This window comes from Odocoileus virginianus, chromosome 20 (genome assembly GCF_023699985.2).
Source record: "Odocoileus virginianus isolate 20LAN1187 ecotype Illinois chromosome 20, Ovbor_1.2, whole genome shotgun sequence".
Lineage (NCBI taxonomy): Eukaryota > Metazoa > Chordata > Mammalia > Artiodactyla > Cervidae > Odocoileus > Odocoileus virginianus.
Genome location: NC_069693.1, coordinates 10,803,186 through 10,819,009, shown reverse-complemented (window position 1 = coordinate 10,819,009; position 15,824 = coordinate 10,803,186). Strand labels below are relative to the sequence as shown.

At 55.6% G+C, this 15,824-nt stretch overlaps 2 protein-coding genes across 4 annotated transcripts in view; both read right to left on the bottom strand.

Annotated features, from left to right (window-relative positions):
• The window catches only part of MEGF8 (multiple EGF like domains 8), a 41,175-nt gene extending 36,695 nt beyond the window's left edge, over nucleotides 1–4,480 (bottom strand). The window contains exon 1 of the mRNA XM_020871113.2: nucleotides 3,523–4,480. Within this exon, the coding sequence (XP_020726772.2) occupies nucleotides 3,523–3,709 (187 nt within the window). The 5' untranslated portion in view covers nucleotides 3,710–4,480. The remainder of the gene's footprint in view (nucleotides 1–3,522) is intronic.
• Nucleotides 4,481–4,854: 374 nt separating this feature from the next.
• Nucleotides 4,855–14,707, bottom strand: TMEM145 (transmembrane protein 145). 3 transcript variants are annotated; one of them, XM_020871115.2, is made up of 15 exons: nucleotides 14,428–14,702; nucleotides 13,560–13,634; nucleotides 13,371–13,448; nucleotides 13,201–13,287; nucleotides 13,019–13,120; nucleotides 12,834–12,918; nucleotides 12,656–12,727; nucleotides 12,470–12,538; nucleotides 11,919–11,999; nucleotides 11,753–11,831; nucleotides 11,510–11,603; nucleotides 10,614–10,786; nucleotides 8,911–9,031; nucleotides 6,159–6,365; nucleotides 4,855–5,213 (listed from the first exon to the last, which is right to left on the bottom strand). In XM_020871115.2, the coding sequence occupies exons 1-15, from the start codon at nucleotides 14,545–14,547 to the stop codon at nucleotides 5,133–5,135; spliced, it is 1,524 nt and encodes a 507-aa protein (XP_020726774.1). In that variant the 5' UTR covers nucleotides 14,548–14,702; the 3' UTR covers nucleotides 4,855–5,132. The 3 variants fall into 3 exon arrangements, with proteins under 3 accessions (XP_020726774.1, XP_070306912.1, XP_020726773.1); XM_020871114.2 differs by lacking the exon at nucleotides 4,855–5,213 and adding an exon at nucleotides 5,344–5,684 and having other exon boundaries at nucleotides 14,428–14,700; XM_070450811.1 differs by lacking the exon at nucleotides 10,614–10,786 and having other exon boundaries at nucleotides 5,121–5,684; nucleotides 14,428–14,707.
• Between the last annotated feature and the right edge of the window lie 1,117 nt (nucleotides 14,708–15,824).

The following is a 15,824-nucleotide window of genomic DNA, read 5'->3' as shown; positions in this document are numbered from 1 at the left end:
TCCCTCCCCGATTCTGCCCAGCACAGGGCCTGGTGCTGAGCAAAGGCTCAGGAAACACTGGATGAAGGAAGGAAGAAATGCACCAGACAGAATACCGAAGCTGGCACCTCCCCTTCTGGCTCTGGCCAGAGCCCCCAAGAACATCACACAGAGACCCCGAGCTGTGGTCTGGAGAACGGAGAAGAACCATTCAGCCAGGCCGGGCAACCAGACCTCCCAGAATCTTACCAGCCTCAACCACACTTTAAAGCTCTGTCCCTAGAATCACAACAAACACATCTTTGCCAAGTGTCTGCCAGAGGCCGCCGGCTCACCATCTGCCTTCCTGAAGTTCCTCCCTGAGTCCAAGTCCTTCTGTTTCCATCCAACAGGGGCCTAATCCCCAGACCATGCTGGACAGAGATCTGAGCCCAAATGCTCCTGCTTTTCAAAGGCTTAATGCCTCTTATTCATAAGGATGTTATGAATCCTTATGAGCACTGGGCCCAATGAAGTGTGAACATGGTTTAAAAAAGAAAAAGTAAGTGCGTCATTTGCTTATTTTTTAATAGATGGGGGAACATGTTGGTTCTTAGTGGTGACAGACACTGGGAAGGATAGGACCTCAAGGAGGAATCCAGAAGTCTCCCAGACACCTCCTTACCCCAACATCCAGCCAACTGGTCCCCAGGTCTCATGTGTGAAACATCACACGTCTTTCAGCATTCTCCATGCCTCTCCACCCACTTAGTTCCTGCCCCAATTCAGAACTCATCACTTCCCACAAGACAAGCACACCAAGTCTCCAGTCTGCCCCTTACCCAGCCTGACAGTGATACCCAACTCCTGCTCAAAATCCTCCTCTGGCTCCCCACCAATCCCCAGAGAAAAGTCACGCTGTTCAGTGTGACATTCAGGGCCTTTCCTTCCCTGTTTCTGGCCTGCTTTGCTCTTCCCAGCCAACAGTTCAGCCAGATCAGATTAGCTGAGACAGGGTTCTGAGACCCACCAGTCCTCCGTTTTATTTTTCTGGCAGCACATGGGATCTTAGTTTCCCAACTAGGGATCAAAAACCCATGTCCCCTGCAGTGGAGACTTAACCGCTGGACCACAAGGGAAGCCCCACCAGCCCCTCTTTTGTCTTCACAGGGCTATTCCCTTTTCTCACCCGGTACACTCCTACCCTGAATATTCGCTGGAAGGATTGATGCTGAAGTTGAAGCTCCAATACTTTGGCCACCAAGTCCGAAGAGCTGACTCACTGAAAAAGACCCTGATGATGCTGGAAAAGCTTCAGGGCAGGAGGAGACGGGGGTGACAGAGGATGAGATGGTTGGATGGCATCACCAACTAGATGGACATGAGTTTGAGCAAACTCCAGGAGATAGTGAAAGACAGGGAAGCCTGGTGTGCTGTAGTCCATGGGTCGCAGAGAGTCAGACCAGACTTAGAGATTGAACAACACTCCAGTGCATGTTTCAGAACCCTGCTCAGTGGCTGCCCCTCTGTGACTCCCAGCAGAGTCTTTTCACTTCTCCAGGCCCATCTACCCAACCAGGCACCTCTTTCCGTCTCAGCCCTGGGCACACTGGAGGCTGAATGTCTGTGTCTGGCCTTACCATCCCCAAGCAGGCTGGAGCTCTTCAAAGCCAGAGAACAATTTACATCCCCAATGCATACACACACTTCCCATTCTCTTCTCAACCCCTAGATGAGGATGGCCCCCACATTCGGGACAGACACACTCAACCCCAAGAAACATGCTTCACCCATACCCCACACAACAGCCAAAGATCTTCTAAACCATAAACTGGATCATGACTTTCCCTGTTCAAAACCTTCCATGGACAAACTGTGTCCCCAGATAAAGACCAAGCTCCAAAGCCTGCAAAAGGAGGTCTGGCACGACCCAGGCCCTGTCACACCTCTGGTCTTTGCCCAGGATCTCCTCTGGGGGACTCCCACCTCTCCGTGAAGGCCAGCTCCTCATTTGCTGCCAAGGGAGGCCTTCCTGGACTTCTCTAGCCACTGCCTTAGATTGCTCCTCCACCTCCTTATGGTCCTCAGAGCACAGCTCAAAATTACCACATCCTACACCTTCTGGTTCCTCCCAAGCCTCCAGCCTCTGGCTCACTGTCTTCTTGGACTCTGTGTCCTAACATATAGATATCTTGAAGAATCTGCCTGCAATGCAGACCTGGGTTCAATCCCTTGGTCGGGAAGACTCCCCTGGAGAAGGGAATACCCACTGCAGTAGTCTTGCCTGGAGAATTCCACGGACAGAGGAGCCTAGCAGGCTACAGTCCATGGGGTCCCAAAGAGTGGGACTCACACACACAAAAGCATCATACACTCTTATTTCCGGGCCTTTGCACGGGCTATTCTCCTTACCTGGAATGCCCTTTTGCTCTCTCCTACATATGCCTCTGGTCTCAGGCATAGCCCAGGCTAAGTCAGATGCCATCTCTGAGGTTCTCACTCCCTAGGAGTGGGTTTGTTTCCCCCACTAGACTGGGAGCCCAGAACGGTAAAGATGGGGCCTTTGCACAGGCTATTTCCTCTTCCTGAATGCTTTTCTCCTCCTCCTGGCTGATTCCCATAGGTCTTTAGTCCTCAGCTCAGACATCTCCTCCTCCAGGAAGACTTCTCTGCTCCTACTCACCCCACAGAATCAGGTACCTCCTCTGGGCACCCCCAGGTCCGTGGGGTTCCTCCATCACAGCCCCGACCACACCAGGATGGACTATTAATGTGTTTGCCTCCCCCACTAGATTCCAAGCCCCAAGTCATCACAGAGTGCTGAGGCTCATGGGTCTCTCTGCTGAATCTCAGTGGCAAAGACAATACCTGGTACATGAATGACTGAAAAACTGCTTTCATTGAAGTACTTTAAAAAGAACAACACTAATAATCCTAAGACCATTTATTGGGTATTTACTATGTACCAGGCACAGTATACCTGTTCTCATTTAATTGCAATAGCCCTATGAGGTGAGTACTATTACTATCACCACAAGCAGGGAGGGAAAGCCAAATCTTAGAGAAAGGAAGCCACCTGCCCAAATTCACAAAGCTAGGAAGAAGCGGAACCCAAATTTGAAGCCAGGTGGCTGGGCTCAAAGCCTGAGTTTCCAACAACTTCTTTTTAAATGAAGCTTAAAAATTTTTTTTTAATTTATTTTTACTTTTTTGATCACATCAAGCGGCATGCAGGATCCTAGTCACCACCAGAGATTGAACTCACGTCCCCTGCAGTTGAAGCACTGAGTCTTAATTGCTGGACCACCAGAGTAGCCCCTAAGTATCCAAGGATTACTCAGAACAGTCCGCACTGATGCTGTGGCTTGTAATTGTCCATCTGGTCTGGGTGCAATTCCCAGACCAGACTTCAAGGCCTTCCAAGGCAGGGCCCAGGTTGGCTGCATTTCAGAGCAAAGGGCCTACACCAGAATGGGTTCTGGGAACGTGGTCAGTGGATGAATGAGGGCACAAATGAATGAATTAGCGCACCAGCGGGTGTGTGACCCACGCGGCCCCACTCACCCTCGATGAGCCATTCGCAATTGCCATTGACGCTGTAGTTGCCCGCACCATCTGTCACGAAGCCTGGAGCCTCCCGCAACACTTGCCGCTGGCCCTTGCAGTCCCCTGCCTGGGATCCAGGGGACAGTGGCCCCAGCACGGCCAATGATATAGCCAGCGCCGCAGCCAGAGCCCGGCCCAGGGCCATCGCCGCCTCCTCCCGTACTGACGGGTCGTAAAGCCCCGGAGAGGGCCTTCCACCCCGTTTGAAGCCCTGCAGACCTCTATGGATGGGACATGGCCTTGTAGACCAGCGGGGTCCAGGAGCCGCTGGGACAGCCGCTGTCGCCGGGCTCTGGAGATGGAGGGGTGGGCCTTACAGACCCATGGAAAACCCTGTAATGGGGGTCGTTATGGACGGGGCGGACCCTTAGGGGCCATGGGAGTCCCTTGTAGACATGGGCCCCCATAGGCTAGCTGACCCCATAAACGATGTCCAGCAGTTACAGTCGAGGGCCGCTGCAGGCCGAAACGGACCTTATAGACCACTAGGGTCCCCAGTGGGCGAAGGGGTGTACAGTTCGGCGGGGGCCTACATCAAGGATGCGGGCACGTCCTGGACTGGAGAGTCCTCCGGGAGAGAACCCTCCAGTCAGGGGCGGGGCGCGAGCGGGTGCCCGGGGCAGAGTCAGTCTTCAGGGGCTCAGGCCTGGACCCCACAGACGAACTCGCTTGCTCACCCACCCGCGACTCCCGTCCGAGCCGGATGAGCCAGATCAGAGAGACGAGGGGACGCTAGGGCCAGAGCGGCCAAGGGAAGACCCGCTGGGAGGGAGAGAGGGCGGGGGCCTAGCGGCCGCTGTGGAAGAGAAAATAAAGAGGAGGCGAGAAGTTGCAGAGACGCAGGTCAGAGCGGCCCTGGGAGGACTGCAGAGCACCCAACTCCACCGCTCCACAAAGGGAGACTTCCGGAAACTTCCCCGCCCATTTGTTCCTAGACGCAGGCGCAGCAGTGACCGCCTCGGCCGGTGAAGTGAGAATTACACATGCGCGGTGCTAAAATCTTAACCCGAACTCCCGGTGCAGGTGGCTGAGCAAAGCAACGGCCACTGGAGGGCGCTTCTACCTATAACTGGGGCAGAGAAGGTAAAAATAAAGCTGTACAGTAAGAGAACTCTGCTAGATGATGATTCATACCTTCAGGGCTCTCCGATTATGGGTCAACAAAAGGTCAGGTTATGCAGGTCCCTCACAAGATACCATTTCACAGTTGGGCACACTGAGGTCCCGAGCCTGGAATGGTTCGTGTTCAGCACGGTCTCTGAGCACTATCAAGATGTAAAAGAGCCCATCTTAAAGATAAAAACTCAACGAATCCTCTTTATTTTGGCAAGAAGGGGAAAAAGTCTTTCTGCCAAGGACCTGAGGGAGGGCCTCCGGGATGGAGATGGGGGGGGGGGGGGGGCAGAGTACGGGTCCGAGGTCACAGAGATCCAGGGGAAGGTTTCAGAGTCGAGAGTAGCTTCACAATATCTGTCCTGGGAGCAGTGAGTGGCTCGGGGTCGCAGATTCCTGGAGAGCCTCAGGCAGGGTCCCGGCGATGGTCACTGGTGTTCCGGGGTCCGGCGGGGTCAGAGGTCTCGGAGGGGGCCAGGGGGCCGGAGGTCACGGAACAGCGGGAGCCCAGAATCCGGTGCCGCTCGGGGCAGGGGCTGAGGGAGGGGACGGGGAGAGCGGCTCCCGCGGGACCGTTTGGCACGAGTCAAAGGGGGACTGGGCGGGAGCGGGACACTACACACCCCTACCTGGGCGCGCGGGGTGGGGAGGTTTGGCAAGGCCGGGGACGACAGACCCTGGGGCCGAGTTAGAGAGGGGATCTGGAGCCCGGCCGGGGCCCGGCGCGCGGCCCATGGGGCAGGGGCGGGCAGGGGTGCTCAGACCGGGGGTGCGGTGCCCCCGGCCGTGTGCATGCTGAAGTACTCGGTGAAGCCGGTGTGCGGCGCCGCTGTCTGGGGCACGAGCGGCTGGTAGGGCGGCGTCGGGCCATCCCAGCTTGGGTCGGCCGCCTTGGGGAACCGAGAGGAAGGGGGCGGGGAGGCCGCGCCCGGCTCGGCCATGGTCACCACGCGGCCCCTCGGGGCCGCCGCCGCCGCCACCGCTGTCTCCTCCACCTGCTTCCCGGCCTGGGAGGGGGGTCAGGATCAGAGGCCGTCCTGGACCCAAGGAGGGGCAAATGCGGCCCCGAAGGCCCGTCCCCCTCCCCGCGATGATCCCCCCTCCCGAGGTGTGGGCGCAGGGGTCAGTTAGGGGCGCCTGGGCAGTGGGGCCAGGTACTCAAGCGGGGGCGTCGGGGTGCGCCGGGCGAACTCCGGCGGTGGCCGGGGAGGTGGGGGAGAACCGCGGAAGGCCAGCGGCGGCGGGGGCACCGCGCGGGGTGTCTGAGGGGGCGTACGCAACAGCGCCAGGACCCAGTCTGGCAAGGTGGGCGCGGGCGCCGGGGGACGGTCGCGGCGCGGCGTGGGGGCGCGGGGGCTGCGAAAGGCAGGGGGTGGGCTCAGGCGCCTGGGCGTGGAGGGCGGTGGAGGGGCAGGGAGCGGGGTCAGGTACTCCAGGGGCGGCGCCAGCAGCTCCTCGGGCGCCGGGGGCGCGGGGCTTACGCAGGAGGCGGGCGGGGGTATGGAGAAGAGCTCCGTGAAGTTGGGCACCGAGTCGCTGATGAACGTAACATTCCCATAGACGTGCTGCGGGAAGGCCTTGTCTGCGGACTGGCTGCCTCCAGGGCCCGGGGCTCCAGCGGAGGCGATCTGCGACGTGCGCACGTGGTATGGGAAGTTCTTGTTGGCCGCTGAAGGGCGTGTCATGATCTGGGACGAAGGGCAGGCGCAGGTTGGAGAAGGGCTGTCCAGGCCCCAGGCAGCCTTCATAAACAGGAGCCCTAAGGACTCCCCCGTTCACTTGATACCCCCGCTTCTCTGAACCCTTGAACTGGATTTGGCACCTCCTCTGGGCTCTCACAATGTCCTGGGCTCTAACTTGCAGTCCGTCACCACTTTACTACTCTGCAGGCGCTTCCTCAGTCAAAGCCCTGCGCTCCCAGTTATCACTGAATGGTTAAGCTGCAGCATCCTATGATATCTAGTAGGATGTGGGTGTGCTAAATCACTTCAGTCGTGTCCAACTCTTTTCGACCCCATGGACTTAGCCGGCCAGGGCCCTCTCTCCATGGGATTCTTCAGGCAAGACTACTGGAGTGTGTTGCTGTGACCTCCTCCAGGCAATCTTCCCCACTCAAAGAGTTGAACCTGGGTCTCTTAGGTCTGCACTGGCAGGCAGGTTCTTTACCACTAGTACCACCTAGGAAGCCCATCTAGTACAATAGTTACTAGCTATATGTGGCTAATTTAAAATAACCAAAATTAAACTAAAACTTTTATTTCTCAGTCACACTGGCCACATTTAAGTGTTCAGTAGCCACATGGGGTTAGTAGCTATTGTATGAGACAGCACAGGTGGTAGAATATTTTCATAAACAGAAAATTTAATTGAAGAGCAACTGACAGACTCTAGAATGTTAACTCCTTGAGAGCAGGTACTTGATGGCTCTTTTCCCCGCTGAATCCCCAACATCTTCTAGAACAGTGCCTGACACATAGCTTATAGCTCTCAATACATAATGGTTAAATGTAGAGATGTCTCCGGAATTAGCTGGCAGGCCACAAGGGCAGGGACTGGGGTGACCTTAGCACTGCACGCGGGAGCCCAGCTCAGTCCCTGCAAGGTTGTTGCTGAGTAAGTGAACAAGGAGCTGAAACCAGAGCAGTGGAATGCCTGCCCGTGGCAGAGCTGTGCTGAGCTAATGTGAGCATTTTTAGGAAGGAAACTGGTCGAAAGTGAAATATAGCAGAAAGGGCACTGTGTCCGGTGTTCTGAGCCCACACCCCACCTCCTGGCCCCACAGTTCACTGAGTATGGGTTCTGGGGCACGCTGATTAAACTCCCAGAACCAAATAAATAAATAAATAAATAAACTCCCAGAACCTCACTGCACAAAAGGAGTTGCAGTGCCTACATGAAAAGATGAAGAGAGGGTGGAAATGAAAACCGCTGGTGCAGACCCTAGCACATGGTGTGTGCATGTGCACTAAATCGCTTCAGTTGTGTCTGACTGTGTGTGACTCTATGGACTGCAGCCTGCCAGTCTCTATCCATGGGATTCTCCAGGCAAGAGTACTGGAGTGGATTGCCATGTCCTCCCCCAGGGGATCCTTCCAACCCAGGGATCAAATCTGCGTCTCTTAGGTCTCCTGCATTGGCAGGCAGGCTCTTTACTGCTAGCACCACCTGGGAAGCCCTGGCATATGGTGGGTTCTCAGCATTTCGCCTCTCTCTGTCCCTCTGTGACTTCCTGCAGAGCCTCAAGAGGAACCATCCCAGGAAAGTGAGTCTGTAACTAAGTCGGGTTCCAGGGTAGACCATGGGGAACCTGGCCCCCTCCCTCAGTGGCTGAGTATATTCCCAACAAAGAATACATGGTGGACCCCTCAAGTCAGGAGCTGGGACCATCAGCAACGCCTATTTCCCTGTCTGGTTCCCACTTATGCCAGATCTTCGGTCTGCTAGAGAACCCCACCACCCCCACCAATGGCCACGGAGCCTGGCAGGTCACCTCCCCTCTCTGGGTTTTAGCTCCCCTCTCTGCATAGTGGTTTCAATGACTATTATCCATCCCGCCCTGGGGTTGCTCTGCCAAGTAAACAAGACAGCAGAAATAAAGGCATATGGGTGTTCCCAGCATGAAACAGAGGCTGGTTTGAGAAAGGTGCCCACTAAATGGTTGATGGATGGATGGAAGAATGAATGAACAGACGGACTGGACTGTCTCCCAGAAAGCCAGATAGGATGTAAACCAGCGCAAAGAAGAGATTTGGTGCTGGTAACCCCTGCTGCCATTCAGATCTAGGCCCCCTGGAGCCCCAGCTTGACCCAACCCAGTGGCTTGGGCTGTGATGGAGTGGCAGAGATGGGAGGATGTGAGGGGGCTGCCAGGGAGTTGAGACCAAGGGGCTTAGGGAAGGCAGTGGGGATACAGAAGGGGAAAGTGAGAGTCTGGGGACCCAGGGTCAGGATGGAAATGGGGATGGGGCAAATAGAGTAGGGCTGGGGGAAGAGCCCAGGACACAAAAGTAGGAGAGAGGAATAGAAGAGGGTGGACTCTGGGGGATACAATGGAACAGCCTGCAAGGACCCAGCAGGCTCTCAGTAAGCGTGTGTTGAATGCCTAAAGGATGAATTGAAGGAAATGGATCAAGCGCTCAGAACAGAAACTCAGACAGCTCAGGGGTGGACAGCCTCATGTATCCTCCACCCGCTGGTTTCCCACCCCCTCCCACCCCGGAGGTCCAGCCTCACCAGGAACACGCCGTGGGCATACAGATGAATCCCCAACTGGATTCCATTGACAATCTTCTCCCGGGCCCACTTGGGGATCCCGAAGTTGGCGATCAGGGCCATGACCGGAACTGCAAAGAACCTGAAGGGGAGGCAGTGGGTCTGTAGAGACACCATCCCTGCCTTCCACCCCACCCCATGGCCCCGAATCCCCTGCTATGTACACACACACACACAGGCCCCAAGTGGGTCCCAAACTGGAGGGAAGCCAGTGTGACCCTCAGAAGCCAGAGGTTAAAAGGAGACAGGAATCCCACTGGCCTGGGAAATGTGGTGAGGGGGGTGGGCAAGCAGTAGGTTGAATTTAACTCAGTTCTACCCCCACCACAAATTCTGGCACCTGGGAGGAAATCAACAGATGTTTGATGACTGAATTAACATATGATAACAATTAAGGACTTACTGCATGCCGGACCTGTTACTAAGCATTTCATGAATACACACTTATATAACTCTCACAGTGACTCTATGAGGCAAGTACAATTTCTGTCCCTATTAAACAGATGAGGAAACTGAGGCAGAGAGAATTTAATTGATGTGTGTAATGTCACACAGTTTACAAGCTTTAGAAAGTGAAGTAAAACTGTTAGTCGCTCAGTCATGTCCGACACTTTGCAACCCCATGGACTGTAGCCTGCCAGGCAAGAATACTGGAGTGGAAAGAAAAAAAAAAAAAGAATATTGGAGTGGGTTTCCATTCCCTTCTCCGGGGGAATCTTCCCAAACCAGGGATCAAACCCAGGTCTCCTGCTGCATTGCAGGCAGATTCTTTACCATCTGAGCCACCAGGGAAGCCCCACAAGCTTTAGAACTGGGATCTAAATCCAGGTAATCTGGCTTAGAATCCGCCTACTTGGGACTTCCCTGGTGGTCCTGTGGCTAAGATTCCACACTCCCAATCCTGAGTTTGATCCCTGGTCAGGGAACTAGGTCCCACATGCTGCAATTAAGAGTTCACATGCTGCAACAATGATCCCACATGCCTAAACTAAGACCCAGTGCAACCAAATAAGTAAATAAATATTTAAAATGCATATATGAGAAAATAAGTCATTTAAAAGAATCCACCTACTTTACTGCTTTGTGTGTGTGCTAAGTTGTTTCAGTCGCGTCCGACTCCGCGACCTTCTGGACTGTGTAGCCCACTAGGCTCCTCTGTCCATGGGATTCTCCAGGCAATAATACTGGAGTGGGTTGCCATTTCCTCCTCCAGGGGAATCTTCCCAACCCAGGGATCACACCCGTGTCTCTTACATCTCCTGCTCTGGCAGGCGGGTTCTTTACCACTTGCGCCACCTGGGAAGCCCATAACTTTACTGCTATGCTATATTAAATGAAGAGAATCACAACTACTTTTTGTTGGACATTTACTTTGTGCCACACTCAAAGCCCTCATCTGTTGTCCTACGCACTCTCAAGACACCCATTTGCAGGAGATACTCCGGATAATCCCTCTTTCTGGGCAGGCAACCTGAGGCTTTTATATTTTTTTCACTTTGGGGAAGGAATCGTTTCCAGGTTACACAGTGAGTAAGTGGCAGACTCTGGTGACAGCTGCCTAACTTAAAGTCCATCTGCCTCCCAGAAGAGGGTCTGAGTTGAAGACAGCCATTTCTGGGGAGCCAGGGAAGGCATGGACAGGTTGGGGGCCCAGCACATCTCACCAGAGGGTGTAGGCAGCAAAGAAGGGCACGTAAAAGGGCTGCTTCTCCGGGAAGTGGCGCAAGGAGACGAGCACAGCATAGGAGAACCACACGTAGGCCGCCACCTGCAGCCCAATGAGCCCGTAGCCCGCTGGCGACTCATAGGTGTACAGGACCTGGCCCGGGTCAAAGAACTGGACCCAAGGGAGAGGGTCAGTTACAGCCCTGGCCTTTGGCCCTCCTCACAGGGACCCCAGATCCCACCCTCAAATACCCTTAAGGGCACAGAGGTACTTGATCAGGACAGAAGCAGTAGGAGAATGAGAGATGGAGATGAAAGGATAGACGCAGAGAAAGTGAAAAGATAGAAACTATCTCTGCTACCATGGCTCAGCACAGAGCTGAACACCACCAAGTGTAAGTTTTTCTGTTTGCACCAAGTTGATGAAGCAGGTCTTATTTTCACCCCATTTTACAGAAGGGGAAAACTGAGGCTAAGCAGGAAGCCTTTCGGCTAAAGTCAAGGTGATATATAAAGCCTTAGAGAAGTTCCCTAGGGTAGGTAAGACCCTCCTCATTTTACAGAAGCAGCAGCAGATCTGGGGGTGGGGTGGGCATCAGTCAAGGTCAACCAGCTGGGAAATGGGAAAGCCAGAGTGGACTCCAGGTCTGTGTGACTCCTGAACTTAGTCATGACACTGAGCATGAAATGTGACAGACAGCGAGAGACAGAGGGAGGAGGAAGAGAGCCACGTAGAAAGACGGGAATGCACTTATGGAGACAGATGGGAAGGCGGAAAACCACAGAGTGGGGGAGAGAGAGCCAGGAAGAAGACTAGCAGACAGGTGGAAGAGGCCACTAAAAGCTTCGGGGCATGGGGAGGATGGAGCAAAGCCTGAGCTTTGAGGGGACGCACCTCGGCCTCGTAGATGAGCAGCGCCACGTGGGTGAGGGTGTACAGGGTCATGTAGACAGACAACTTCACCGAGCCTGAGTGGCTGATGCGGCCCCTGGCGGCAGGCCATGAGGGGAGACAGCAGGGGTGGGAGCCGTCAGAGAGGAGGGGGTAGCCACCCCCTCCCCCAACCCAATCTCTGCCCTGCCCCCCTGCCCAGCCACCCCATCCCCGCCGTGCTCCCTCCCGCCCCAGCGTGGGCACCGTGTCACCGTGAATCCCTTCCCCAGAAGGATCAGCATCAGCAGGAAGATGAGGAAGCTGGAGGAGAAGAGCAGCTTGGCTGGTAGAAGGAGGAGAGGGCAGCTCAGATGCAGGGTTTGGGCTGGGGGAGGAGCCCCACACCCTCCCGGGCCCACTTTTTTCTCACCCAGGATCTTCAGACTCTCATTGCCAATGCCATCCGTGGCATACTGGCCCCAGTAGATGCAGAAAAATAGGAGGCTCAGGACTGAGGGGAGGACAGGCAGCGAGAGGAAAGGACAGACACCGGCTTTAGAGCATCACTCTTCCCCAGCACTGTGATCCAGATGACCAGAGCCCTTCGCTCATCCCCATCAGGATTTAGACTCTCTACTCCTGCTGACCTCCTGGGATACTCTGAAGTCCAGGCCCCCAGCCCCTCCTTCCTCAGACCCAGGGGTACAACCCCCAGCCCTTCCTCCCTCAGACCCAGGGGTCCAACCCCCAGCCCCTCCTCCCTCGGACCCAGGAGTCCAGGCCCCCAGCCCCTCCTCCCTCAGACCCAGGAATCCAGACCCCCAGACCCTCCTCTCTGAGACCCAGGAATCCAGTCCCCAGCTCCTCCTCCCTCAGACCTAAGAATCCAAGCCCCCAGCCCTTCCTTTCTTAGGCCTAGGTATCTGAGCCCTAAGCTCCTCCTCTCATAGAACTTAAAAGTTAAGATACTCTAAACCTTACCCTCCACTCCTGCTGCAGCCATGAACATTTTATAAGTCGTGTGTAGCAGCTGACGACCTTTCAGCAAATCTAGGAGGGGGGTAAAGGAAAGCTGTACACAGACAGGTTGGCTGTCCTCCACCCTGTCCCCCCTCCCCCATCTTCCTTCTCCCCCCTCACTCCGCCCCCACCATGGGCCAGACTCACATCCAAAGTAACAGGAGAGGAGGAAGATGAGGATGAAGATGAGGAGGAAAGTCACATCCGTCTCCAGGATCCCTGCCAATTTGGTGGAAGGAGAAAATCCTGCAGTCAGGAGGGGTCTTCCCTCAACAGGCTCCCAGTTCTAGGTTTCCACCGAGATACTGGGTCCCCACGGGCTCACCAAACTCATCAGCAGAGAAATGCCGTGTCCAGAAGGATTTGCCGTTGGTGAGGACCATGTCATACTCCAGCTGCAGCCCATCTCCCTATGGGGAGTGTGGAGGCCTAAGGAAGGGAGGTGGGCGCAGCCCTGCACAGGGAGGGGGTTGGCAGGAAGGCAAGGAGGAGAAGGCCCCAGTCACTTACGCCACACTTGCTGAGCGCAATGTACCACCACCTTTCACGAACTGAGCGGAAGCTGCGGCCACTGGAACAGCTCAGGTAGCGAGTTCCCTCCTCTGACACCACCTGAGGAGAAATGCAAAGGCTGAAGCCTGCCTGGACCTGGACCTTCAGCACCTGCCCATTCCCCCAGGCCGGGCCCATACCTGACAGCCTGACCAGGCATACTGGGTAGTGAGGTTGATGACCTGGTTGTTCTCTGGCCTGATCACTGACTCCTTGGCCAGGCAGTCCTAGGCGAGGGCAGGGATGCGGTCACTCCTTGGCCAGCTTCAACCTTCTCCCCCCTCCCCTCCACCTTCCTCACAGACTTCACCTTGTCCCCTGCCTTGTACACGGCTGGCCACTGGGATGGGTCATCGAAATAGAGGAGGATGTTCTGACAGCACTTGGCCTGCAGACCCAGAAATGGGGGGGGGGGGGGTGGGGAGCTGGGGTAGCCCTTGCCTTGGGAGGCCAAGGGGGTGTCCAGCCTCAGCATGGTGAGTGGTTGGGGAAGGCTCACCTCAGGGTATCGGAAACGGAAGTCTAGTCGGCCGTAATCCGAGAGGAAGCAAAATCTCGTCAGGAACACCCAGTCCTGGAAAAGGGGCCCACTCAGACCTTCTGAGCCCCTTGAGAACTCTCCTTGATTCCATAGTCCCCCTCTCAACTTTTCCTCCCTACCCTGGAGTTCCTGGTTTCCTAAGAAGCATAAAGGGGACCAGGTCACCTCCAAAATTCTTCTGTTATCCTTTCACCTTGGTTCCAGGATTCCTGCTTTGGATGTCCCCCAAGTTTCTTCCCCTACTTTCAAACACTTCTCCCATTTCCCAGGTGCCAGAGAAAGCCTGGAGGGCCAGATCCCCATCCTGGACATCTTTTGTCACAGACAGACATACATACATACATACAGACACACACACACACACACACACACACACTGGACATCTTTTGTCACAGACACACAAAGACACACACACACACAGTGGTCCCAGAGCCCATCAGATGCTGGGGAGTATTCCAAACGGCCCCCTCCGGGTCCTGAGCAGGAATGTGAACTCAGGCTCTCCTGCAGTGAAAAGTGCTGTCCCTTCAGCACCACCTCGGCGTCCCCCACCCCCACCCCAAACTCTGACTCTCCCAACCCCGCCCCCCTCCTCGCCCAACTCTGACCTCAATGTCCCCCCTACAATTCCTGAGGCTCCTCTCTACCCCCGGGGCCCCCGCAGCCTCAAGCCAGACCCAGTCCCTCATCGCCCCTGGCCCCACGCCCCCAGGCTCTCAGGAACCTTCCGGGAGGGGCGGCAGGGGGCGGGGCGGCACCTCCCCCTCCTCTCCCTCGGGTCCCTCGGGGGCCCGGCGGGTGGCAGGGGAGGGCCGGGCGCGCTCACCTCCTTGGAGCTGAGGTTGCCCCGCACGTACTTGGCCCGGGCGCGGGGGGGCAGCGGCAGCAGCAGGAGCAGCAGCGGCGGCAGCAGGCGGCGCAGAGCGGGCGCGCGCGGGGGCTCCATTCCACCCGCTCCGGCCCCGGCCCCGGCCCGGGTTCCGCTCCCGCTCCCACTCCGGCCGGGCGACGGCGGCGAGAGCGCGCGGGCCGGCTGGCGCGCGGCCCCGATTAAAGGGGCCGCTGGGCAGCGCGCTCCCTGGCTTCTCCTCCGGGATGACCCGGCCAGGCCCCTTCCCAATCGCCGTGGGAGGGGCCGCCCCTTTCCCATCCGCACCACCCCTCTCCAGCCCCAGTACTCCCCTTGGGGTGTCTCCGTGATACCTCAGGCTCCCGGTGTCCTAAAATGAACTCCAATGCATTCCCCCAGTTCGAGCATCCTCCTCCAAGCTGCCATCTCAGGATGACCCACAACCCCCTGGCCCCAGCTCTGTTCTGACCTCCCCTCAGTTTGGCTCCCAAATTGCTCTTTGATTACCCATCCCCGCCCCCATGACAGCCATCACCAGCTGTGGCCACTCCAGATCCCATGCACCCTGTGAAGTTCCTACAGAAACACAGAGGCAGAGTGGGTAAACCACCTGTTCTGGGTCACACAACTCCAAGGTGGTAGAGAGCCCTCAGCCACAACCGCTACACCCTGCTGCCTGACCCTGTTCTATCACTGCTTACCAGGGTGTGAAAATCAGTTGCCGTGAGGCAAAGGGGGTGGTGTTACAAGAAACCCACAAACAGACTCTGAAATCAATTGCTTGGGTTCAAATCCCAGCATTGCCATAACCTTCCTAAAAGACCTCAGCTGAGTCACACCTGTGTGATCTCCCAGCCAGTCCCCTACACCCTGCTACTGACTTTACAGTTTCCCTGTGGGCAATAGGGAGCCCTGGAAAAGCTTTACAGAGTACAGTCCAAGCCCCTCCGCTTCATTTTCCCAATCAGATTCCAACACATGTTTAGCTTCATCCCTCCGCCTCCACTGCAGAAAATTTACTGTGCCTCAAACTATCATTTTAAAAAACTTTCCAAGTCAAGAGGCCAAGCAGGAAACATAAGCGGGTGAAATGGAGAGTGTTGACCCCACAAAAAAGGAGCCTCTGCAACTTAGCTTCAGCCAGTTTTTGACAGGAAGGAGAGTAAGTCTGATATGCCAGTTTCTCTGCTTTCCTTCTTTTCGTTTTTTTGGGTTTTTTTTTTTTTTTTTTTTGAGAGAGAAGCCAGAAAATTTTTTTTAAAAAAGCAAACTGATTTGTAACAGTAGATAATTGATTCAAAAATGTTAAATATATTGTAGACCAAAAAAAAAAAAGTCTGTCACTATATCCAGGCTTCATCTGCCACTCCTGC

What these genes read in the sequence shown, in the direction of transcription:
- TMEM145 (XM_020871114.2), bottom strand. Translation starts at nt 14,547, where the DNA reads ATGGAGCCCCCGCGCGCGCCCGCTCTGCGCCGCCTGCTGCCGCCGCTG. An exon ending in TTTCTCTGCTGATGAGTTTG is followed by an intron (nt 12,728 to 12,833) that starts GTGAGCCCGTGG and finishes CCAAATTGGCAG; the next exon opens with GGATCCTGGAGACGGATGTG. An exon ending in TACCCCCGCCCGCCTCCTGC is followed by an intron (nt 5,685 to 6,158) that starts GTAAGCCCCGCG and finishes CCCCCCTCCCAG; the next exon opens with GCCGGGAAGCAGGTGGAGGA.